This window comes from Rhinatrema bivittatum, chromosome 2, assembly GCF_901001135.1.
Source record: "Rhinatrema bivittatum chromosome 2, aRhiBiv1.1, whole genome shotgun sequence".
In the NCBI taxonomy this organism is placed as follows: Eukaryota; Metazoa; Chordata; class Amphibia; order Gymnophiona; family Rhinatrematidae; genus Rhinatrema; species Rhinatrema bivittatum.
This window is the reverse complement of record NC_042616.1, coordinates 535,393,556-535,420,445: the sequence shown is the minus strand read 5'-3', so window position 1 is coordinate 535,420,445 and position 26,890 is coordinate 535,393,556. Positions and strand designations below refer to the sequence as shown.

General features: G+C 43.2%; 1 protein-coding gene across 1 annotated transcript in view; it reads left to right on the top strand.

Moving 5' to 3' along the window:
- Positions 1-26,890, top strand: part of LOC115083348 (1,25-dihydroxyvitamin D(3) 24-hydroxylase, mitochondrial-like) — a 91,086-nt gene that overhangs the window by 14,933 nt on the left and 49,263 nt on the right. The window contains exons 4-6 of the mRNA XM_029587149.1: positions 5,457-5,572; positions 5,831-6,021; positions 22,694-22,787. Of these exons, the coding sequence (XP_029443009.1) occupies positions 5,457-5,572; positions 5,831-6,021; positions 22,694-22,787 (401 nt within the window). The remainder of the gene's footprint in view (positions 1-5,456; positions 5,573-5,830; positions 6,022-22,693; positions 22,788-26,890) is intronic.

The following is a 26,890-nucleotide window of genomic DNA, read 5'->3' as shown; positions in this document are numbered from 1 at the left end:
ATAAATAAACATAAAATTAACAGAGAGGAAAACTATACTCTGGACTTAGCTTATTTGAATGTATGCCTGTTCAAATAGCCACATCTTCAGGGATTTTTAAAATGTGTTTGCTGAATATCGAGGGGGAGTAAATTCCAATGTGCTGGTCCTGTCAGTGATAATGCTCTTTCTCTAACTGAGGTCAGGTGGGCTAATTTTGGTGATGGAATGGATAATAAGGCTTTTCCCAAGGACCTGAGGTTTCATTGAGGGGTGTGGATGTGAAGGGATGCATTTAACCATTCTGCATTGTTGCCATAGACCGATTTGTGAATTAAAGACAGACATTTGTATTGGATCCGAAATTGTACAGGTAACCAATGAAGTTCTTTCAATATTAGGGTGACATGGACATATTTCCTTGTATTGGTCAGAAGTTGTGCCACTGCATTTTGCAGCAGCTGTGATGGGACCTGACTTGTTCCCATCAACAGAAATGAGGCCTGATTTGTACTTATCAACAATACTGGGGCCTGCTGCCTCCTGCTGCCTCCTGTCACTTCCATGACCTCCTTGGAGTCTGACAAATCCAGTTACATCCCCAATGACAACACTGTGGTCTGACTAATCTTGCTTCCTCCTGACTTGTCCTCATCAAGACAACTGGGACTTGTCACAACTTGCTTGCTCCTTACACATCCCCAACAACAACACTAGAGATTCAATCTGCCTGCTTCCTTCTTGCACATCTCCAACAACAACACTAGGGATTCACTCCATCTGCTTCCTCCTTAAATATCCCCAACAACAAAAGTGGGACCTGACTCAGCCTCCTTCCATCTTAAACATCGCCAAGAATAATGCTGAGGCTTGTCCTAACCATAATGGATAAGGAGAATAATTATTCACTGTCATCTTTATAATACTGCAGTTTCCTCCTGCTCCTTTGAGCCATCAGCTCAATTGGAACCAGGGCTGAGATCCTGGTACCATGAGCATTCATTCACCATTAATTGAGGATTTTCCCCTGTTTTATAATGAATCTCCCAATCCTCCAAAATACTTTGTCTTGTCATTGCAATGACAGTCCTCAGCTGATGTCCATACATCAGGGGTTCCCTCAGAACTTTGCAGTGATGGGTTTTGAATCCATCCACTAGGTGTCACTGTTGAGTGATGACTATGACTTCCTCCCCCAGGGGACAGTGAACACCTGCTCCACAGTATCCTCAGCTTTCTCTGGCCCAGGTACAGGAAAATCTAACTCAGGGATCAAACAAGGGACCTTTTGCATGGCCAAGCTGTGCACTTAACCACCAGCTTGTTCCTTGGACATAGCATTTTGATTTCATTTACAAAATCATAGTATATTTTTGACATCCTTATTATTGGTAACCATTTTCTTTTCTTTTTATCTATATATAACAAAGTCACAATCTACTGTACTCCCTGCTTTCTTTGTTCTTTCCTTATGTTCCGATAAAGCAGTAGCCAGTGCCAGTAGGATGCTAAGGTTCATAGGGAAAGGTATAAACAATAATAAAAAGGAGATGATAATGCCTAGGATATTGTATCTTATTCTGGAAGTTGTACTTCCAAACCAATATAGAAATGTAAAGCTGATTCAAGGAAAGACTACCAAAATGGTGCAGTGTCTATATCAAAAGACATAGGAAAGTTAAGGACATAAATATACATTCTCCATTTTCACTCTTTTTATATTTTATTTTATATTTATGCACTTTTACAATAAATCACAAAGAAAAGGATTTCCAGGTTTACATATCATTTTAATAACATTATTATTCTTTCCAAATAATATTGACATTTCCGGTCTATACCTTATTCTCTTAATAAATTTAAATAAGCAGGTATATAAGATTCCATCTTTAATCAGAACATAACAAATATATGGAAAAGGAAAAGAAGAAAGTAACCTTATTCTAAATTATCCTGAGTTGACTGAGTTACAGTACTCCCAATTCCCTGGTTATCCAACAAAAAACTTAATTGAGGCCATTCAAAAGAAAGATATTGTGCATTATTCAGATATACCAAACATTTACAGGGGTGTCTAACGGACATTTTAGCCCCCCAACTGCTTAACTTCCTGGCTCATATCCAGGAATTTCCTCCTTTGGATTTGAGTAGGCCTGGTTAGGTCCAGAAAAACCCAGATCTTATTCCCCAGATACAATTTATTCCTATTACGAAAAAACAAATTTAATACTGAGTCTCTATCCATTAATAATACAAATGTCACCAAAAGAGTGCCTCCATATTCGATTTGTTCCTCTTCTGCTGTTTCAAAAATGCAGTTAGGTTAACTTCTGCTCCCGATGCCGGCTCAGCCGTTGTCCCCTGATCTTTCTTTGTTGAAGTTAGAAAATATATATTAGATATTGATGGTAAATGTTTCCTTTGAAAATTGAAAAACTTCAATCAGATTTCTCTTAAATTGTTCTCAAGGGGAGATTAATTTAACTTTAGGAAAATTTAGTACCTGTAGGTTATGATATCTGGCTGAGTTTTCTAAATTTTCAATCTTCTTCATAATAACATTCTCTTCTTGAATCAACTTTATTTGAGTTTCCTGAATAGAAGAAGATCTTACTTCCAATTCTTTTATTTTTTACTCATGAGCCTCCAACTTTGGCTCAATTGCTTGGATTTTAATCTGCAAATTATTGATAGGCTGTGTTAAGGAGGCTATCAAATTCTGAAATGTCATTAGGACTTCCCAAACCATTCCCAGAGTAACTCCATGAGGCTTAACCAATCTCAAATTGGGAGAGTCTCTCATTCCTCTTTCCTGACAAATTACAGTAATCCTGGTGGATTCATTTGTAGGCTCCTCTCCTCTCTATAAGTTGTTAATAGAAGCATTCATCCCTCCTATTATGCCTCTATCTATAACACTCTCTGATGATGACTCGGTTGCAGCTTCTGTGACTGGTTTAGCCTCCAAATGTATTAGGTGTGCTGGCCAGTCCTGTATCTGGGTATGGGTGTTCATTGGGGGAGAGGGAGTCTCAGGAGCCCCAGGGCTTAAGGATGTATGGATGTCTAAGGGAACCTGGATGTGTTCCTCATCTATCTTCCCAGCAGATGCACATGGGTTGGAGCAAAAAACCCTTCAATAGTTGATTGAGAAGGTATGGACATGGTAGTTGCAGAAGAAACTAACCGCACCCACCCCTTTCGTTTCATATGAGGCATGTAATTTGAAGATTGGATTAAATAAAGAAGAGTTTTCTAGCTCAACTTTCTTTCTATTCAATTTAGGAATCTTATATACATTGGAGGCAGTTGGAGAAGGAAGGTAATTCGATATAATTTACTATGTTTTACTTACATTTAGGTGGAGGAGATCTTGGGAGATAAGTTTTCAGTCCACAAATTCAAAAGTTCAAAAGAAAGCAGCATGCCCATTAGACGGCGCGCCGGCGGCAGCTGCACACCACAGAAGCTCCATTTATGAGGGTCCTTCCTTGGACCCTCCCTGATGACGTTGATACCAGAAGTCAGGTAGTGCGATGCTATCCGGACTAGGAACAAGCCTTACCCCCAGATTCTGCTGATAGGTAAAGTTGCAAATTCTCTGCTCCCTCTCCTCCACCTTGAGTGATTGCCGTGAAAGCTCCATTTATGAGGGCCCTTCCTTGGACCCTCCCTGATGACGTCGATACCAGAAGTCAGGTAGTGTGATGCCGTCGGGGTTAGGAACAAGCCTTACCCCCGGATTCCGCTGATAGGTAAAGTTGCAAATTTTCTGCTCCCTCTCCTCCACCTCCTCTTTTTTTTTAAATTGTATATTTTTGTGGGGGTTTTTTTGTTTAGTGAAGTGATAAATAGACTGTTCTGATGGAACAATGTTGGTCTAAATAACTTTATGAAATGTGTTTTTTTAACATTATTAATCACTTGTATTACATTTTTGTGTTATCCATGATTTTGATAGGGGGTTTTCCATGCTCACATTTTTAACATATGAAACACATCATATGTTCAAAATCTTATCTTCTTTTGTTTTTGTCAGCTGTAACTTGGAGTTGAGGGCATGAATGAAGACTACATGATGCCACCTCTCACTGTGTGTTGGTGTGAATATTTGATTTGCACATGTTTAAAATGACAAAAATATCAATATTTATCATTTTTATTCTCATTTATGTGACTCCAGATTTTTGTCACATCAGTGACCTATATGATTTTTTTCCTACCAGAAATGAAAATATAAGATATTAAAAAAATGTGAATGAAACTTTGCTCAGTAAAGCTCTTTAAATTTCATGGCTTGAAGAAGAAATCTCATGCTACAACCTCTGTCTGCAATACTGTTAATACAAACAATTGCCTATTATAATACAGTTAACAAATATATTTTTGTGAAATCTGCTTTTCTGTATAAAGTAACTTTATTATTTTAATGTTTTATATCTCAGATGCATCTAAAGTGAAACATTGCCCACTCTATGGTATTTTTAAAGCTGAGATTTAGCTTTCTTACATATTGTAAGATTATCAGTAGGGTGCTGTATTTGCAAAAGTAATACATTCACAGTTGCTGCCAGTACAAGAGTTCTATAGAGCCCTCTTACAAGAATAAGCCTCTATTGTTTACTCTCCTCAAGAGCAGAACTCTCTATCAGAAAGAAAAGGGACACTGCTTAATTAGAAGACATTTGTTTATATTATAACAGCCACAGAATTAGCATTCCTATCATTTTTTACCAGAAAGTTTTTGTCTGACCAATTGCTACTTAAATAAAATACAAGCACATAGTTGCAGCTGTTGAAAAGCCATTACTTCTTCATCTTTTTAATTAAATGATTCTGTGTCTGATTTCCTTTTATTTAGCAAGCTTGAATATCTAACATTGACTACTTGCTCAATAATTTTTCACAACAATGATACTGGATATTTCTGAGCACACTGCCTTTTTGTTCTTGGCAGCAGTATTTAACAGGTTTGTAATCTAAACAATTGCAAATTGTAAACTGGTGTTTTTGGATTCTGGTAAAGAAATGTATTTGGATCTTGAATTAAAATAGCCCCACCTTCTAGACCACTCAGTTAAGTCCTTCAGAAAATCTTAACCAATGATGAGTGGATCATAATGTCTGGCCAGTTTGCTTCATTGATAAGTTTAGTATAAAAGAGAAAGATAGACAGGTATCTATTAACATTTTGGAGCCCTGGCTATCATTTAATAAATCAAGACAATCATTTTATTTTCTTCTTTTTTTAATATTGCTACTATAGAATAATCCCTTTTCTGCAAGCATATTCAAGGAATTTTTAATGCAGCAGTTACTGCATAGAGATGCTATCTGGAAGACATTCATATTACCTGATTCTATTAGATATAGATATTTTTCTTTTACTAAAGAAAACAACTTTACTTCTTCAGCAATCAAAGTTTCTAAAGAAGAGCCATCTGTTTTTTCTTTTACTTCTTCTTCTGTTTCCCCAGTTACCCCTTACAATTTGTCTCTTTCCTCTCTCCCAGGTCCAGTTAACTGGCCATGCATTGGAAGCCTTTTAAATATTATTTTAAATGGAGGATTACAAAATCAGCATGAAATCATGGTAAGTTTCCAGTGATTTAAAAATCATTTGATTACAGTACTGAATTATACTTATGTTCCAGCATTTTATAGCTGCAGTGGAATAAAATAACCCAAAAATAAATTACATAGATTTTAAATTATGTATGTTATTATCTATATACAATATTCCATAATCTATAATAATATTTGTTACTTTATATAAAATAATGTACTGTGATGCATTTGATTTCAAATATTGTACAATAATAATTCTATAGGTACAATTATTTCCTTACAGTGTCAGTACCATCAGAAATTTGGAAAGATTTTTAAACTAAACCTGGGAACATTTCAGTCTGTTCAAATTGGAGATCCCAGTCTGCTAGAATCAATTTTCAGAAAAGAAAGCAATTGTCCTAGAAGACTAGATATCAAACCCTGGAAAATATATCGAGACTACAGGAATGAAGCTTATGGTCTACTTACTCTGTAAGTCTATGAAATTATTTATTACTATTACCCTAAAAAGAACAAGATTGCATTTTTTATTCAAAACATGGTAGCATCTAAAAAGTTAAATTGGTTTTTGATGTGCATTTCACCAAGCTCTCTAACTACTACATGGTATGTATACATTGTGGTTGGAACTATTTTAACTCATGACTGATCCAGTACCTGGTGACAAAATCAAACAAAAAAAAATAAGCTTTTAGTCAAATTACTGCACATCTTATACGATTCTAAGATAGTAGGGTGCATGTATGTTGCTGACTACCATCAACTTCATTATAAAGTAAGGAATTTTATCTTAATTAATTAGTGCAATCATTGGAAATTATTTGGATAATGAATGCATGTAACAGAATTAGAATCAGACATGTTTTGACAGGAAGATTCATTCATTCCTCCTAGTTATGACATTAATATGAATGCAGATTTTTGTAATTTCAAATTCCTTTAATGAGAATTGCAAATGATTCTGATAATAGAGAAAGAATATAGAATGAATTCCTAATGCACACAGTGAGATCCATATTCAGCAGCATGATATTGGGAAATCACTCAGTAAATTTAACTGGGCAATTTAAAGCGAGAACTTCAGCAGGACTTACTCAGGTAAGTCTGCCTTTAAATATACTTTACCTAATGTAACCCAAGTCATTTTAGCACATCATTTAGCTGACTAGTGCTCATTTTCGGTGCTACTTGAATAATTTAAGCATCGGCCCCAGTACGCCACGTGCCTTTTCACTTTTTACTCAAATAACTTTTACCAGGGAAAAAGTTATCTGGGTAAAATTAACATAGAAACATGATGGCAGAAAAAGACCATATCGCCCATCCAATTGGAGCACTGAGGAAGGGATCACCTTGCTGGTGGCTGAAAAGAATAGGTAAGTACTAGAGATGTGTATCGTGTGATCGATCGTCTTAACGATCGATTTCGGCTGGGGGGGGGGAGGGAATCGAATCGTCGCGGTTTTGTTTTTGTAAATATCGTGTAAATCGTAAATCGGGGAGGGCGGGAAAACCGGCACACTAAAACATCCCTAAAACCTACCCCGACCCTTTAAAATAAATCCCCCACCCTCCTGAACTCCCCCCAAATGTCTTAAATTACCAGGGGTCCAGTGGGGGGGTCCCGTTGTGATCTTCCACTCTCGGGCTACGGGTGCGTTGATAGAAAATGCCGCCGGCGCTACCTTTGCCCTGTCATATGACAGGGCAAAGGTAGCGCCGGCGCCATTTTGGTTCCTATCCCCCGACGTCACGAGCGTAGGAGATCGCTCCCGGACCCCCGCTGGACCCCAGGGACTTTTGGCCAGCTTGGGGGGGCCTCCTGACCCCCACAAGACTTGTCAAAAGTCCAGCGGGGGTCCGGGAATGACCTCCTGCACTCGAAACGTGTTGCCGTACGGCCGGCGCCATTTTGCAAAATGGCGCCGGCCATATTGTGATTGTGATTAACATATTGTTAATCACAATCACATATTGTGATTGTGATTAACATTTGTTAATCAGGACAGCAGTGATTCTCTCAGGCTAACTAACTGAAGTGTAAGGTTGTGTGATTCATTTGATTAGGTGCCAACATTTGTTAATCAGAGCAGCATTGTATTTTGAGTTGCTGAGCTCTTCCCATGCTGATAAATAGTGAATACACTAATACATTAAAATGACCCTAATTGTACACAATCCTATTCCCATAACAACGTAAACTTAACTAGGAACTGAATACATTTAAGATGAAGGCAGCAGTTCAGCAGCAAATGGGGGACCTCCCAGTCTTTTTCATCATGTGTGCACCCGGTGCAAAGAGCTCCTATCTCTCAGAGAATGAGTCTGATCTCTGGAAGCTAGAGTGGCAGACCTGGAATAGCTGAGGCAGACAGAAAGGTATATAGATGAGACATTCAGGGACATAGTAACTAAGTCCCAACTCCAGAGCATCGGAAAGCATCAACCAGGTTCAGCGGGAAATATCCTGTAGCAAGGACCTGCTCTTCAGCTGGTGCATTGTCCTCTCACTCTGAGGATGTGTCTCCCAGGGCTACTGCCCAGGAGGAAAGGGTTAGGTTGGCCATCATAATAGATGATTTAATTATTAGGAATGTAGACAGCTGGGTGGCTGGGGGGCATGAGGATCTTCTGGTAATATGCCTACCTGGTGCGAAGGTGGCAGACCTCATACATCATATAGACAGGATTTTAGACAGTGCTAGGGAAAAGAGTTGGCTGTCATGGTGCGTGTGGGCACCAATGGCATAATGAAATGTGGGAGGGAGGTTTTGGAAGCCAAATTTAGGCTCTTAGAGGGTCATTTTCAATGTGATCGCACGCGATCACTAAAAAGGCATGGCGTCAAGACCGGAACAGGAGGAGTCTGGGCGGCACTGAGGTAGACGCTGCGAAGACAGCGTGGATGGCAAAAAGGTAAGGAGCCTTTTCGCTGCCTATTTCGCACCCAATAGCACCACCTTTTATGATGGCGCTATTGGGTACGAAAGCTGGCAGTGATTGCACCACAGAGGTGCGATCACTGCCGGCTTTCGCAGGCCCGTCCCCCACTTCGCCCCCCAACCCCCCTGTACCATGCGATTCACAATGCCACTGTAGGTTAGAAAATCTAGGCCTTAGGTAGAAAGCTGAAATCCAGAACATCCAGGGTAGCATTCTCTGAAATGCTCCCTGTTCCATGCACAGGTCCTCGGAAGCAGGCAGAGCTCCGGAATCTCAATGACAGGATGAGATGATAGTGCAAGGAAGAGGGATTCAGTATTGTAAGGAACTGGAGAACATTTTGCGGGAAGGGGGAGTTTTTTTCAAAGGAATGGGCTTCACATTAACCAGGCTAGAATCAGGATGCTGATGCTATCCTTAAAAAAGGAGATAGAGCAACTTTTAAATCAGGGCTTCCCAAACTTGTCCTGGGGACCCCACTGCCAGTCGGCTTTTCAGGATATCCACAATGAATCTTTATGAGATAATGCAAATGTACCTGGGGACCCCACAGCCAGTTGGGTTTTCAGGATATCCACAATGAATATTTATGAGATGATGCAAATATGTCTCATAAATATTCATTGTGGATATCCTGAAAACTTGATTGGCTGTGTGGTCCCCATTGCTCCTACCATGTGATAGGGGCCGGTCAATGGCACCGATAGCCCCTGTCACATGGTAAAGGTAAAGGGCTATCGGCGCCATTTTGATTAGTGGCAACCGACATCCTGAGAGCGGGAGATCGCTCCCGGGACCCCCACTGGACCACCAGGTACTTTAAGAAAGTTTTTGGGGGCATCAGTAGGTAACTATAGTTCTGGAGGTAACAATGTTCTAACCGATGTGTGAGTCTGTGTATGTCTGGGTGAGTGGCGTGCTGTGTTAATCTCTCTTTATACCTGTGTCTGGAGTTGATTTTGGACTCATTGTTAAATATCTTCCTTACCACTCCAATGCAGACACCAGAGCATGCACTGTGTGTTAGAGATGTGCATTCTTTTATCACAAATTAGGCAATTTCAACAAAATTTTCAGGTTAGTGCAGGGGGAGGGGCACATTTATTTAAAAAAAAAAACCCAACAACCCTTCAACTTTACTTTCTTACAAACCCCCCCCCCCCCCCCCCACCATCCCGATCCCTCCCCAAGACTTACTAAAAGCCTTGGTGGTCCAGCAGGGTCCCGCAAGCAATCTCTCCCTCTGAGCCTTTGGGCTGTTGGGCCTGCTATGAATCAAAATTGTGCCGATGGCCCTTTGCCCTTACGATGTCACAGGGGCTACCGGTGCCATTGGCTGGCCCCTGTCACATGGTAGGAGCAATGGACGGCCAGCGCTATCTTGTGCTCCTTCCATGTGACAGGGGTCGACCAATGGCACCGGGAGCCCCTGTGACATAGTAAGAGCAAAGGCTATTGGCGCCATTTTGAATACTGGCAGCTGACGGCCTGAGTGCAGGACATCGCTCCAGGACCCTGCTGGACCACCAGTGACTTTTGGAAAGTCTTGGGGGGGGGGTCAGGAGTCTCCCCAACACTTGCCAAAAGTTCCTGGTGGTCCAGCGGGGGTCCAGGAGCGATCTCCTGCACTCGGGCCATTGGCTGCCAGTATTCAAAATGGCGCCAATAGCCTTTCCCTTACTATGTCACAGGGTCTACTGGTGCCATTGGTCAGCCCTTGTCACATGGTAGGAGCACAAGATGGCACTGGTCGTCCATTACTCCTACCATATGACAGGGGACAACCAATGGCACTGGTAGCCCCTGTGACATTGTAAGGGCAAAGGACCATCGGCACCATTTTGATTCATAGCAGGCCTGACAGCCCAACGGCCCGGAGGGCGAGATTGTTCGTGGGACCCCGCTGGACCACCAGGGTTTTTAGTAAGTCTTGGGGAGGAATCAGGAAGGTGGGGGGATTGTAATACAGTAAATTTGAAGGGTTGGGGTGGTTTTTTTCCGATTATTTTTTTTTCCCGATTTGTTTTTTTTTCCCCGATTCATTTTTTTTTTTTTTGATTCATTTTCTGACTCATTTTCTCGATCTGTGCTGACAAAAAATGATCCGCCGGAAAACGAAATTTTCGACAAAGCACCCGAACCAAAATACGTCCCGATACGAAAAAACGAAGCTCATCTCTACTGTGTGTGCACTGGAGAATGTATAGAGAAGGGTGACCAAAATGATAAAGGGTATGGAATGGCTGCCTTATGTGGAAAGGCTAAAGAAGTTAGGACTGTTCAGCTTGGAGAAGAGATGGCTGAGTGGGGATATGATAGTGGTCTATAAAATCATAAAAGTTCTAGAACAGGTAAATGTAAATCAGTTATACTCTTTTCGATAATAGAAGGACTAGGGGCACTTTATGAAATTAACAAGTAGCATATTTAATACAAATCATAGAAAATTATTATTCACTCAACACACAATTAAGCTGTAGAATTTGTTGCCAGAGGATGTGGTTAAGGCAAATAGCATAACTGGATTTAAAAAAGGTTTGGAGAAGTCCATTAACTGCTGTCAATCAAGCTGACTTAGGGAATAGCCACTGCTATTATTGGCATTAGTAGCATGGGATCTACTTAAAATTTGGGTACTTGTCAGGTATTTCTAACCTGGATTTGCCACTTTTGAAAAGGGATGCTGGGTTTGATGAACCCTTGGTCTGACCCAGTATGGCAACTTCTTATGTTCATACGTTCTTATATTCTTACCCAGTTGTTGGCTAAGAATATGCTCTCTGGAGAAGGCAACACGAGCAACTTGTGAAGCTCCACAGTAAGGAGTTTCCTGTTTGTCTCATGCTGTCTTCCTTGGTAGAAGACTATAAGCTTTAAGTTTTAGGGCCTAGGCCGTATGGTCTTGCAAGTGAAAAATGTGCCTAGTTAGAATAGCGAATGGCATTCTCACATGCAAGGTCATGAATGTCCCAAACATTTTACCTCTTGAACCCTTAAATCAAAAACCACACAATAAAAAGAAAGCCAGAGAGTAAAATGTCAAAGCATCTGACCACTTTATTTCAAAACTGTAGTCACCAGATTCAAAGAATTCAACATCTTTGGTAATCACATTCTGTAAGGACAAGATATCAAATAGCACTTGAAATGACCAGCACATTTAATGGAGACATGTACATACATTGTTATAAATGGCAACATAAAATATATGGTATTGTGATGTTATCCTTTAACAAAATTATGATTGCTGCAAAGAACCTAGAAAGAAGAAGTGGAAGGGAGTGGACAGTGGAGTGCCTCAGGGATCTGTATTGGGACCCTTATTGTTCAATATATTTATAAATGATCTGGAAAGAAATACGACGAGTGAGATAATCAAATTTGCAGATGACACAAAATTGTTCAGCGTAGTTAAATCACAAGCAGATTGTGATAAATTGCAGGAAGACCTTGTGAGACTGGAAAATTGGGCATCCAAATGGCAGATGAAATTTAATGTGGATAAGTGCAAGGTGATGCATATAGGGAAAAATAACCCATGCTATAATTACACAATGTTGGGTTCCATATAAGGTGCTACAACCCAAGAAAGATATCTAGGTGTCATAGTGGATAACACATTGAAATTGTCAGTGCAGTGTGCTGTGGCAGTCAAAAAAGCAAACAGAATGTTGGGAATTATTAGAAAAGGAATGGTGAATAAACGGAAAATGTCATAATGCCTCTGTATCGCTCCATGGTGAGACCGCACCTTGAATATTGTGTACAATTCTGGTCGCCGCATCTCAAAAAAGATATAATTGCGATGGAGAAGGTACAGAGAAGGGCTACCAAAATGATAAGGGGAATGGAACAACTCCCCTATGAGGAAAGACTAAAGAGGTTAGGACTTTTCAGCTTGGAGAAGAGACGACTGAGGGGGAATATGATAGAGGTGTTTAAAATCATGAGAGGTCTAGAACGGGTAGATGTGAATCGGTTATTTACTCTTTCGGATAGTAGAAAGACTAGGGGGCACTCCATGAAGTTAGCATGGGGCACATTTAAAACTAATCGGAGAAAGTTCTTTTTTACTCAACGCACAATTAAACTCTGGAATTTGTTGCCAGAGAATGTGGTTAGTGCAGTTAGTATAGCTGTGTTTAAAAAAGGATTGGATAAGTTCTTGGAGGAGAAGTCCATTACCTGCTATTAAGTTCACTTAGAGAATAGCCACTGCCATTAGTAATGGTTACTAGAGATGTGAATCGTGTCCTCGATCGTCTTAATGATCGATTTCGGCTGGGAGGGGGAGGGAATCGTATCATCGCCGTTTGGGTGTTTAGATTATCGTGAAAAATTGTTAAAATCGTGAACACACACTAAAACCCCCTAAAACCCACCCCCGACCCTTTAAATTAACTCCCTCACCCTCCCGAACCCCCCCCCCACAAATGCCTTAAATTACCTGGGGGTCCAGCGGCACACTAAAACCCCCTAAAACCCACCCCCGGCACACTAAAACCCACCCCGACCCTTTAAATTAAATCCCCCACCCCAAATGCCTTAAATTACCTGGGGGTCCGTAGCGGCGGTCCATAGCTTAAATTACCCCCGGGTCCGTAGCTAAATCGGGGAAAGGGGGAGAGCAGGAAATCCGGCACAGTAAATCGTGGTGTCTTCAGCCGGTGCCATTTTGCAAAATGGCCGCCGCAAAATGGTGGCGGCCATAGACCAATACGATTCGACGCAGGAGGTCGTTCCGGACCCCCGCTGGACTTTTGGCAAGTCTTGTGGGGGTCAGGAGCCCCCCCCCCAAGCTGGCCAAAAGTTCCTGGGGGTCCAGCGGGGGCCCCTGGAGCGATCTCCTGCCGCTAATCGTTTCCGTACGGAAAATGGCGCCGGCAGGAGATCGACTGCAGGAGGTCGTTCAGCGAGGGTTCCAGACCCCCGCTGAATGCATTTGGGGTGGGGGATTTAATTTAAAGGGTCGGGGTGGGTTTTAGGGGGTTTTAGTGTGCCGGCTCACGATTTTACGATTTTTCACGATATTTTACCCCCCCCAAACGGCAACAATACGATTCCCTCCCCCTCCCAGCCGAAATCGATCGTTAAGACGATCGAGGACACGATTCACATCTCTAATGTAGATTGAATTCCAGTGAGAACCTACATCTGTAATGAGATGTTTGTGAGGCATCTCTAATTCCTCCTGCTTTTCATGGAGAAGGTCACCCACCTTCACACTTTGTTGGAATTGCCCAGCTATTTTTCTACACTTCTCTTGGACACCAGCTCTGGGTCCATAGACCCCAGCCCCAGTGCATACTTCACTGCTAAGTGCAGGGTGTGAGTGATGCATCATATACCCTGATATCCCCTATCAGTTACTGCCTTTACCATATTAGAGCCATTGTCTGTGAAAAAGAACCCTGCATTAAGACTCCAGCATTTCTATAATAGCTACTAAACTATCGGGAGAGGTTTGGGAACTGTCTGCCAGGTGAGTGTGAGGCAAAGCTCACCTGGGTTCTGTTACTCTGGCACCTGTGGAGCTACTACCTGCCCCTTCCTCAGCCAGGTCCCACCAGTGTACCGCCAGAGAGAGGAAGGTGTGTGAGGTATTTGTAGATGCCCAGATATCACTTATGAAATGCACACTGCTCCCCTGTGCCAGTTGCGCCCGTCGGTTGCAGACGGCTGCGACCTTTGCTGCTCACCTCATCTTACCCTATAGCTCCGATTCTGGCAAAGATGGCCACCTCTGCCTCTACATGCTGACCTTCCTGGCGTTCCCTGGGCAGCATGGGCAATCCGGATCGCCATCTTGAATCTGGTGTAACCTAGGGCACGTGCGCGTGCCTGCCTCCATCTTATCCACATCATGGCGGGAACCTCGGGGGCGTCCCCTCCGCATGACGTCACTGCCTACGTGTTCTTAAGCCTACCAGACCTTCCTACCTATGAGTTAGCAAGGATTCCATCTTGCTCAATTCCTTCTCTCAGAGACACTTCGCCTTGCTTTTCCTGCATTCCAGACTGAGTGACTCAGGTACCCGCTCTTCAGGGGCCTAGCTGCACTCAGGGCTATCCGCTCCTCGGAGAGCCTTCTCTGTGAGTCTCACCTCTACCAGCTTATGCGAGTACCTCTCGCTACTTCTACGGACGACCCTTCATTGTTCCTGTTCCGGGTCTCCATGGCTGCTACAATGATATCTCTATTGCAACACCACTGATTGAGTAATAGACCTGATCTACAACACTGCTTCTCTCTGCTGTGTGGATACTCCAGATATCCCGCTCTGCGGACAACTACCGTATCCACGCTCTCTTGTGCCTGCTGTCAACATCCATGTCCGGCCTACCCCGTGCTGTGGACCACTACCGAAGCTACCACACACAAGAACTACCAAGAAGCAAGTATTTCCCTGGTTACTCTGCTCTGCGGACCACTACCGGAGAATTCATCTCAGGTCTTCCTACTCAAGGACTGAGTTTACAAACCCGCTCCTCGGGTTTCTTTTGCTGTTTAATAAATATATCTCTGACTCCTGTGTCCATCACTGCTGAGACCCCGCCTGTCGTGGAGAGTCCCCACAGGGCTCCTCCCTGTGGGTGGAGTCAGCTCTCTTCACTACCCAAGGGCCCACAAACCAAGTTCAAGTATAACAGATTGCTAACTCCTTGGACCCGGCTCAGCTCTCAGCCTTACAGACCATCCTTGGCCTGGCCCAATGGATTTCGGAGCAACAGAGGACTTTGGAGACATTGACTTCTGCCTTCAATCAGCTGAAAGCCAGACTGAATACTTCTACTTCTGACCAGAATGCATCACCCCCGTGGTTACCGGGTATACTACAGTTCATTTGTGTGCCCCTACTCATTTCTCAGGAGACTCCCTGTTGTGTAGGGGCTTTTTAAATCAGTGCTGTATGCACTTCTCTTTACAACCGCTGTATTTCCCTACTGCGGTTACCAAGACAATGTGTATCTTGTCCTTGTTTTATGGAAAAGTCTTGGCCTGGGCTTCACCACTATGGGAACGTAATGATCCAGTCCTGAATGACTTGCCTGGCTTTCTGACTCTATTCAAGTCTATATTTGATGACCCCGCACACCAGTCTATAGCTAGTTCAGCACTCCTAAACCTCAAAAAGGGACTAAGCCACTCCCGGACTACATAATCGAATTTAAAACCCTGTCTTCTGAACTTCTATGGGATTCGGGTTGTTTATGAGCTATCTTCTTAGAAGGTCTCAACTCCCATATAAAAGATTAACTTGCTGCACGTGATTTGCCTGACACTCTAAGTTCTCTTATTGACCTCGCTGGACGGATTGACTGTCGTATACGAGAGTGATCTGCTGAGGTAAAACCTCTCAAGAGACACTCCTCCGGAGGTAATTATCCTCGCTCCTTGCCTTCATCTCCAGTCCAGGCATTACCCAATCCTGAAGAAGAAGATAAACTCATGCAATTAGACCGTAGCCATTTAACTGCCAAAGAGAGGCGCTTTTGCAAGAAGATGGGCCTCTGCATGTATTGTGGGAGAACCCGGCATGCAGTCCAAACCTGTCCCATCTGTCCGGGAAACATGCAGACCTAGGATCCGCCGGAGGACTCTTCCTAGGTCTGACTGCACCATCTCCTTCACTGACTCTCCCGGTCTCTATCATCTCTGGGCCTCTTGAATTCACCACACAAGCACTAGTCAATTCTGGTGCAGGTGGGAATTTTATTCTGCAAAGATTGGTAGAGCACCTACAAATTCCTACCGAACCAGTATCCACACCGCTGCTTCTCTCTTCCATACACGGTGAGTCGTTGCCAGGAGACGTCTCGCTCACCACACAATACATTTGCCTATGCACTGGATCCCTGCATACCGAGACCATCACGTTTCTGATCCTCGAGAAAGCTATCTACTCCATAGTACTTGGCATCCCATGGTTACAAGACCATTCTCCCCAGTTCAACTGGTCTTCAATGGAATTATCACAATGGGGCCCGACCTGCCATGACAGATGCTTGAAAAAAGAAACCCCATTACCATGTATGGTCACCACTACTGCTCTCCCTAGTTTACTACCACAGTACATGTCATTTCAAGATGTAATTTCCAAACAAGCAGCTGATGTGCTTCCACCACACAGATCATTTGTCTGTGCAATTAACTTGAAGCCCAATACAGAACCACCCAGAGGAAGAGTTTATCCACTCTCATTATCTGAGACTCAGGCCATGTTGGCCTATATTCAAGAAAACCTATGGAAAGGATTCATTAGACCATCTAAGTCACCAGCGGGAGCCAGATTCTTTTTTGTCGGCAAGAAGGATGGATCCCTTCACCCTTGCATTGACTATAGAGGTCTGAACGAAATTACCATCAAGGATCAGTATCCTTTACCATTAATTTCAGAGTTGTTGATCGGCTCCAAGGCTCAAAGATCTTCACAAAGTTGGATTTAAAGGGTGCTTACAACCTTGTCCACATTCATCAAGGGGGTGAGTGGAAAAAGGCCTTTAATACTCGCAATGGCCACTTCGAGTATTTAGTGATGCCATTTGGCCTATGCAGCATCCAGGCCGTATTTCAAAATATGATGAACGACATCCTGCAAGACTTGTTATATCAGTGTGTGATCATATACTTGGACAACATCCTCATCGTTTCCAGTGATGTCCAGAGCCACCAAGTATATGTCATCAAAGTCTTGCAGAGGCTGTGGGATAATCGTCTATACGCCAAGCTCGAGAAGTGTGCTTTCCACCAGGAATATGTTCCCTTCTTGAGGTACATTGTGTCCAACAAAGGCTTCCAAATGGATCCCCAGAAGATAAAAAGCATACAAAACTGGCCTCAACCTACTGGTATTAAAGCTCTCCGTTGCTTCCTGGGCTTCTCTAATTATTATTGCACATTCATCAAGAATTTCTCAACCTTGACAGCGCCACTTACTGCCATGACTAAAAAAGGAGCCAACCCTTCACAGTGTTCTCCGGACGCCGTCACTGCTTTCCAAGCCCTTAAGGAGGCATTCCTCAAGAAACTTTGTTTAAGTCATCCTGACCCTCATCGGCCATTCATCATCGAGGTCAATGCCTCTGATGTCGGTGTAGGGGCTGTGCTCAGTCAGCACAGTGATACGCATACTCTTCATCCCTGCTCATTTTTCTCCAGGCGCTTTTCTCCAGCCGAGAGAAATTATGGCATCGGCGACAAAGAGTTGCTCGCTATCAAGCTTGCATTCAAGGAATGGTGTCCCTGGCTAGAAGGTGCACAACACCAGATAACAGTATTCACTGATCACAAGAACCTGGAATATCTATGTCATGCACAGAGACTCAACCATCGCCATGTCCGATGGTCATTATTCTTCAACTGATTTAATTTCTTGCTCAAATACTGTCCTGCGGATAAAAATGTCTGGGCAGATGCCCTCTCATGCTCCTTTACACCTGAAGATGTTCCTGACGTACCCCATCACATCATCAATCCAGAGAAGATAGTGCTGACTGCTACCCATTCTGTTCTAGCTGGTAAAACAGTGGTCCCTCAAACACTATGGAAGAAACTTCTGAACTGGGCTCATGACTCCCGGTTAACTGGCCATCCTGGACAGGCCCATACTCTTACCTCCCTACAACGCTTCTTTTGGTGGTCATCTATGAAAAAAGACATCCAAGCATACATTGAATCCTGTGCTACCTGCGCCAGACAAAGCCTCCTGTCGGTCGCCCCTGGGGTCTCCTACAGCCGTTACCTGTCCCATACGAACCATGGATGCACATCAAGACCAATTTCATCGTTGACTTGCCACCATCAAGCGGGAACAATACTCTATGGGTCACAGTGGACTGCTTCTCAAAAATGGCACACTTCGTGGCATTGCCCCGATGACCATGTGCCCCAGAACTTGCCAAGCTATTCATACGGCATATATTCCGCCTGCATGGCATGCCTAAACACATTGTTTCCGACAGAGGTGTTCAATTCACTGCCAAATTCTGGAGGGCACTGTGTTGTAAATTTGACATTGCCTTAGACCTGACATTAGCATATCACCCCCAATCAAATGGGCAAACAGAGAGAATGAATTGGACTCTCAAACAGTTCATTCATGCCTATGTCAACTCTAGGCAGAGTGATTTCGCAGAACTATTACCATGGGCTGAGTTTGCCCTGAACTCTCATCATGCTTCTGCCACTGGATCTACTCCATTCCAGATCATTTATGGTCGTTAACCATTACCACCACTTCCAATACCTTTGACAGGTACATCACCAGCAGCTCAGGCTACAGCTGAAGAGATTCACCAACTCTGGACTCAAACTAAGGACCTTTTGCACAAAGCAGGACAATGGGCCAAAAAGCATCATGATGTTCATCACAGAGCAGCACACCAGTTTAAGCCAAGAGATAAGGTATGCTCAGTACCAAATACCTCCGCCTCAAGCTGCCTTCAGTCAGATTCACTCCATGCTACATTGGACCCTTCACTGTCCTCCATCGCCTAGGTCCCTTGACCTACAGCCTGAAGTTACCTTCAGCCATGAAAATACACAACGCTTTCCATGTTTCTCTTTTGAAGCCCCTCATCCTCTCAGAGTTCTCTCGCAAGACTCCAGATCCTTAGCCTCTTGATGCTGAAGAGGACATTGCATACAAATTGGATGACATCTTGGATGTATGTAAGAGAGGAGATCATTGGGAATATTAAATTTCCTGGGAAGGATACGGACCAGAAGAAAACAGCTGGGAACCTTCTGTCAACATCCTTGACAAAAACATGATACACCAATTCCATCTAACTCATCCTAGGAAACTGAAACCCCCTGGGAGTGGTCCTAAGAAGGGGGGTACTGGTTTGCCCAGTTGCAGATGGCTGCGACCTTTGCTGCTCATCTCATTTTGCCCTATAGCTCCGATTCTGGCAAAGATAGCCACCTCTACCTCTACACGCTGACCTCCCTGAAGTTCCTGGGATGGTGTGGGCAATCCCGGTTGCCATCTTGAATCTGGTATAACCTAGGGTACGTGCACGCGCGCCTGCCTCCATCTTATCCACGTCATGGCAGGAATTGCGGGGATGCCCCCTCTGCATGACGTCACTGTCTACGTGTACTTAAGCCTACCAGACCTTCCTACCTGTGAGTTAGCAAGGATTCCATATTGCTTAATTCCTTCTCTCAGAGATGCTTCGCCTTGCTGTTCCTGTGTTCCAGACTGAGTGACTCAGGTACCCGTTCCTTGAGGGCCTAGCTGTACTCAGGGCTATGTGCTCCTCGGAAAGCCTTCTCTGTGAATCTCACCTCTACTAGCTTATGTGAGTACCTCTCGCTACTTCTATGGATGACCCATCAGTATTCCTGCTCCGGGTCTCCGCTACAACGATATCTCTACTACAACACCATGGAGTGAGTAATAGACCTGATCTACAACACTGCTTCTTTCTGCTGTGCGGATCCTCCAATTACCCCGCTCTGTGGACCACTACCGGATCCACGCTGTCTTGTGCCTGCTGCTAACATCCATCTCCAGCCTACCCTGCACTGCGGACCACCTCTGGAGCTACCACTCACAAGAACTACTAAGAAGCAAGTATTTCCCGGGTTTCCCCGCTCTGCTGACCACTACTGGAGAATCCATCTCAGGTCTTCCTACTCAAGGACTGAGTTTACAAACCCGCTTCTCGGGTTTCTCTTGCTGTTTAATAAATATATTTCTGACTCCTGTGTCCACCTCTGCTAAGACCCCGCCAGTCGTGGAGTGTCCCCACAGGGCTCCTCCCTGTGAGTGGAGTCAGCTCTCTCCATGACCCAAGGGCCCACAAACCAAATTCAAATATAACACTGCCTGCCTCTTTCCCTCTGACAGTGCCACCAAAAAACACCCCATTTCCTCCATTTTGGCTGTCACTTCTTAGATATAGCTGGGGACTGTTACTGCCTGCCTCCACCTGACTGGTAGAAGGAGCCAAAGTCTTGGAAGCAGCTTGAGGAACACTCTTTCCCTTTTCAAATACTAGTGTCATCAGTCTTTCAGAAGAGACCCCCTGACTACTGCTACTACCATTCTCAGGTGTGTATTGAAAGGGATGCTGATTTTTCAGGTGATGTTCTGTCCCAGAATCGCTTAAGTGGCCCAGTCTCTTCCCTCTACTAATGTCCTTTGTGCAATAGTTACAACACACAAAGCGTGGGTCCTCCCTGATTAAAAATATGGCTCCAGATCACAGATTTCTTTTGTGATCCCTTGCCTCTGTCTGTATCCTTGGGGGTGGATGATGCTGCTGGCACTGAAATGGTGGTAGAAACAGATGGAGCCTAAGGACCTGGGCAGAGGATTCACTCATCCTCTCTTCCTCCACTGTCACTGTGGCCTGCTCTTCCTCATCAACATCAGCTCCTGCCTCTCTCTCCTCTGTCAGTGAAGCTGAAACCAGCACATTAGTGACTACACCTCCTAATACCGGGTCTTCAGCTAATGCCTCTCCCATCTCTGCTTCAGGAAACCCTTTAAAGGGAGATTCTTCAAGCTCTGATTCAGAGGGAGAGGATGAGAAAACTGTTTTTATGGCGCCTGCTGCACTAAGGGATTGCACTGCTGGTGCTTAAGTTTTCATTAGTTGTACTTCCTCTTCTGAAAGCACTGGTTGTTGTATTCTGCGGCTGCTATTAGTTCCTTCCCGTTCCCTCCCCTCTGAAACAACAGGATCTGGCTGAGACACTGATAGAATTGGCACATCCTTTCCAAATTTCATTTTTTTTATGGCTTGTCATGCCTGCCTCCCCTGCTGATGTTTTGGATTTGAATAAACCCCTCTTTATTTTGGTTGGGGGACTCACTGGAGTCTTGCTAGCAAATACACTACCAGAAACCAACAACTGCTGGCTTCTCATATCCTCTAGGACCTTTGCCTGACATGATGGAATTTTATCTGCTGCAGTGCTGGACAAAAGATTTTTTAATCTTTATTTTGTAAAATGAAGTGGATGTATGTGTGTGTCAAACACACTGACACTAGTGTGACTGTGTGTAACATTGAACACCAGAGAGAATACACTACAGTAGAGCTATTTCCGTATTTTGCTGTGCTGACTGTCACACTGCACACACTCGCCCAGAAAAACAAAGAATATTATAATGCTCTAATATGAGTGTGAGTAGTAGCATTAATATATTTTCTAGTGGCAGACAGGTATAGATTAAGCTCCTTGCCAAAGCAGATTGGACAGGATAAGGGCAGAACCCCACACAGACTCAAAATATGTCTTGGTTCACTTCAGCACCTGGGGATTATATTTCCCTGCTGATTCATGGTATCCTGACTTTGCTTTTGCCTGAAACATCTGGCCCTGCTGTTTTCTATGCCTTTAAATCCTGTTCTTTAGCCTGCTTCCATTCAGATGTCTTATCCTAATATTGCTGCCAGCTGGGCTTTACCTCTATAGCTTGTACTCTTGCCTCATTGATATACAGCCTATAACTGCCTATTTCCTGATCAGTCCTGACAATGATTCAGCAAATTATAGTATAAGTCAGTGCAGGTAGGTATACTGACTCTGAAACCAGAAGGGGTGCAAGCAAAACTCAGGAAAGGATGAGACATCAGAATAAAGATGGTGGAGGTAGGGTAAGGTGCAGCAGAGTAATAGAACGTCTATGATAAAAAGTCCTCTGCTCATCTTTGGTTATAGCCCACAAAATACTGCTGTCAACTGCTACGACTGGTGGGAAAAAGCCAGTTTATCAAGATCCTGCTACAGGGCATCTGTTGGTTACATCAACAGGGCTCCATTCCAGAGACACAGCTGGGACCTGGAGCCTTCTGGCCGTTAAAGGTCTGGTGGAGGAGGCTGCCTACTAATGACATTGGATGCCGCAGGAGAGGGTCAGCAGGGCAGAAGAGACTGAGGGCGGCAATCCTTTCTGAGTCATTCATATTGAAAAAAGGCTGATAATGTACTCTGGGTTTCAGAGTGGGAGCTGTTCTGAAGTCCACTTAAAAGAGGTTAATGAGGAACTTCCAAGATATATCTATACGCATAAAATACAATTGTTTTATTTGGCTTTAAATATCCTGAGCACCAAGTTGCGTTACTGGAATTATTAATAATATTAAAACTGTATATATTTACGATCATAGTGCAATAATGTATGCATAATATTAGCCTAGATATTTTCATGCATATTGATTTTTTTTTTTTAATTAAAAGAGAAGGACAAGAATGGCAGACTATGAGGAAAGCAATACAAAAACATCTTATGGACCCCAAAGAAGTAGCCAAATTGGATTTAAAAATGAATGAGGTATAATAATTCTTTTCTGTTTCATACACTAATTTGTAGTACAGATGTTTGTGTGTGCATGTTCTCCATATGGTATTCTAAGGGTCTCGCTACACAGTGTGCTAAAATTTGGGAAAAAAAGAAAAACAAAGTGCAGCCAAATTCACAAACCTGATGTCACATCTTAAATTTACTATTAGGACACATTTCAACAGAATAATGCCCACTAGGGGTGTGCATTTGTTTCCTACGTATTTGTAATCTGCAATGTATAGGGCCATATTCATTGTATTCGTGGGGAAGCGAAAAGTATCGGGATTCCCCACGAATACAACGAATCTTCGCCGAATTATTTGGCCATCTAAAGGAGCCAATTTAAACAAACCCTCCACCCTCCTGACACCCCCCCCCCCCCAAGACTTAAAAAGCTCCCTGGTGGTCCAGCGGGGGTCTGGGAGCCATCTCCTGCACTCACATCCTTGGCTGCCGGTATTCAAAAGGGTGCCAATAGCCTTTGATCTACTATGTCACAGAGGCTACCAGTGCCATTGGTCAGCCCCTGTCACATGGTAGGAGCAATGGATGGTCGGTCCCTGTGACATAGTGAGGGCAAAGGCTATCGGTGCCATTTTGAATTCTGGCAGCCGACGGCCCGAGTGCAGGAGGTCGATCCCAGACCCCCGCTGGACTTTTGGCAAGTCTTATGGGGTCAGGAGGATCCCATAGACTTGCCAAAAGTCTCTGGTGGTCCAGCGGAGGTCCGAAAGCGATCTCCTGCACTCGAGCTGTTGGCTGCCAGTAATCAAAATGGCGCCGATAGCCTTTGCCCTTACTAAGTCACAGGGGCTACCGGTGCCATTGGTCAGCCTCTGTCACATGGTAGGAGCACAAGATGGCACCGGCCATCCACTGCTCCTACCATGTGACAGGGACTGACCAATGGCACCGGTAGCCCCTGTGACATAGAAGGTCAAAGGCTATCAGCGCCATTTTGAATACCGGCAGCCGAGGGTGTGAGTGCAGGAGATGGCTCCCGGACCCCCCACTGGATCACCAGGGAGTTTTGGTAAGTCTTGGGGGGGTCAGGAGGGTGGAGGGGTTGTACTTAATTTAATTTTAGCTGGGAAATGAATAAGAATTAACGCATGTACGTATCGGGGGCCCCTCTTGCTGAATGCAACGTATCTGCCCCTGACGAATACGAATCCTGAATGCAACGAATGGCATCCCTCTGCACATCCCTAATGCCCACTGATTGCTTTTTAGCAAATAAAAGTTTTCTCTTTAATTCCTAATAACTTTAACAGGAAAACATTTTCTTGTATGAATTATCTTACTAATTCATTGCTAATGACTAATTGAGATACAAAATTATGAAAAGCAGCTCATTAGCTATGAATGCAAAGTAAATTTATGCACAGAAAAAGCTTTGCAAATACAATTCTGCACAAAATTTAAACTACATTTCAGGGAGGTGTAGTTAAACATTTTGGAAATCACTAAAAATCTACACTTGTTATTTTACTACTAGGCTTATTTGCATATAATTTCCTTTTGCAAAGTAATGTCCACTAAATATCTTTACTAGACTGTAGGCTCCATGGAGAAGGGATTGTCTTTTTTTTTAATGTGTATAGTGGTAATAGTAGTAGTAATAGTAAAAATGAAATGGTTGAAAAAGTTTGACAATGACCTCCAAGACTTCAACATTTGGTGGAGTTATTCACTTATCTCAGTGGTTTGCTGTTTTGTTTTTGTTTTTAATAAGTACGCAACTTCCAAATTCTAATTGGTGCACATACAATTATAAAATTCAGTACTGGTACTTAGCAAAATTTGCACAAATAGTTGAGGTAAATGCTTAACATGAGCAATTGTTTGAAAGTTTGTTTTAATTGCTTTGAAAACAGAGTCCATTGTCTACTTACTTTGCCTGTTGTATTGCTATTTTAATTTGTCACCTTTCTATCTGGAGGTATTGACACTACAACATGGCTATTCATAAGAAAAGCAATCTTCAGGTCTCAAACCATGAATGATATACTAAGGCCAATATTCAGTAAGCTGTTTAGTTGACAAGTTATTCTGCTAAAGTTAGCCAGACAACGTGTCCCATATATTTAGTGGGATAATTGTTTTGTTGCATATTCTTGATTCAATATATCCGGCTACATGTAGCCAGCTAACTTAAAAATCTAACCGGCTATGTTTGAATATATCTGTTTGTATTTTTAAGTTAGTAAGCCTTATATGGCTGGAATACTTGCCAATTATCTGGTTATCTTTAAAAGATCCAGGCGTCATAGTGGATAACACATTGAAATCGTCGGTTCAGTATGCTGCGGCAGTCAAAAAAGCAAACAGAATGTTGGGAATTATTAGAAAGGGAATGGTGAATAAACAGAAAATGTCATAATGCCTTTGTATCGCTCCATGGTGAGACCGCACCTTGAATACTGTGTACAATTCTGGTCGCCGCATCTCAAAAAAGATATAATTGCGATGGAGAAGGTACAGAGAAGGGCTACCAAAATGATAAGGGGAATGGAATAGCTCCCCTATGAGGAAAGACTAAAGAGGTTAGGACTTTTCAGCTTGGAGAAGAGACGGCTGAGGGGGGATATGATAGAGGTGTTTAAAATCATGAGAGGCTAGAATGTGTAGATGTGAATCGGTTTTTTACTCTTTCTGATAATAGAAGACTAGGGGGCACTCCATGAAGTTAGCATGTGGCACATTTAAAACTAATTGGAGAAAGTTATTTTTTACTCAATGCACAATTAAACTCTGGAATTTGTTGTCAGTTAGTATAGCTGTATTTAAAAAAATATTAGATAAGTTCTTGGAGGAGAAGTCCATTACCTGCTATTAATTAAGTTGACCTAGAAAATAGCCACTGCTATTACTAGCAATGGCAACATGGACTAGACTTAGTTTTTCGGTACTTGCCAGGTTCTTATGGCCTGGATTGGCCACTGTTGGAAGGATGCTGGGCTTGATGGACTCTTGGACTGACCCATTATGGCATGTTCTTTTGTTCTTATGTTCTTATATACAGATAAGCATTAGAGGATAGAGATCAGGCTCTCGTAGTGATGTAAATCCTGGACGGACAGGCACAGTATTAGAGGTCAGGCCCTTGTAGAGATGTAAATCCTGGATGGACAAGCACAGAATTAGAGGTCAAGCACTCATAGGGACCTAAGGCCTGAATGGACAGGCTCAGCGTTAGAGGTCAAGCCCTCATAGGGACATAAAGCCTGGATGGACAGGCACAGCATTAGAGATCAAGCCCTCGTAGGGACTTAAGGCCTGGACAGACAGGCACAGCATTAGAGGTCAAGCCCTTGTAGGGACATAATGCTTGGATGGACGGACAGGTGCAGCATTAGAATACAAGCCCTTCTAAATACCCAGAAGCTATTAACTGTACTTATGCACTTCAGCTGATGACAAAGGAAAATGAAGAGCTCTCAGAGATAAGAAAACTGCTACTGAAGTCAAACTTTGCAATATCAACCTATGTTGACTTTGTGGTTTACACATTGCCTCTGTAAACAATGGGAACACAGAGGATGAACTAGAGTGCAACTACCACCAGTTTTCAGTAGTACTAGAAACATTACTATTGGCAAGATCATAAAAAATATTGAGCATATGAAATATGCAAGCTCCAAACATCTTAAGTCAGCTTTTTATGTTCTTATATTCCAAATGTGAATGGACAGGCACAGCATTTCAGGTCAGGCCCTTTTAGGGATGTATGGCCTGGACAGTGGACGGACAGGCACATTGTTTCTTGTCAGGTACATGTGTTGCAGTGCTTATATTATCTGGAGCATAGGAGGCAGTTGGAGCTGCTGCAAAGCTTTCAATTGCTTTTATTAATGTTGCCATTCACAGGGAAAATTTGGAAAGCCAAGCAAAGGCAGGTTTACTTTCAAAAACACTAGCATTTCCATCAACTCTGGTGTCAGCCTTGAGCGGTGAGGGCTCATGATATCCCCTGTCATTGAAAAGACATGTTCACTGGGCACACTGGTTGGTGGACATGACAAATATTGCTGAGTCACTTTGGCTAGGTGTGGCCATACAGTGGACTTGTGTGTCCAATATGCCAGTGG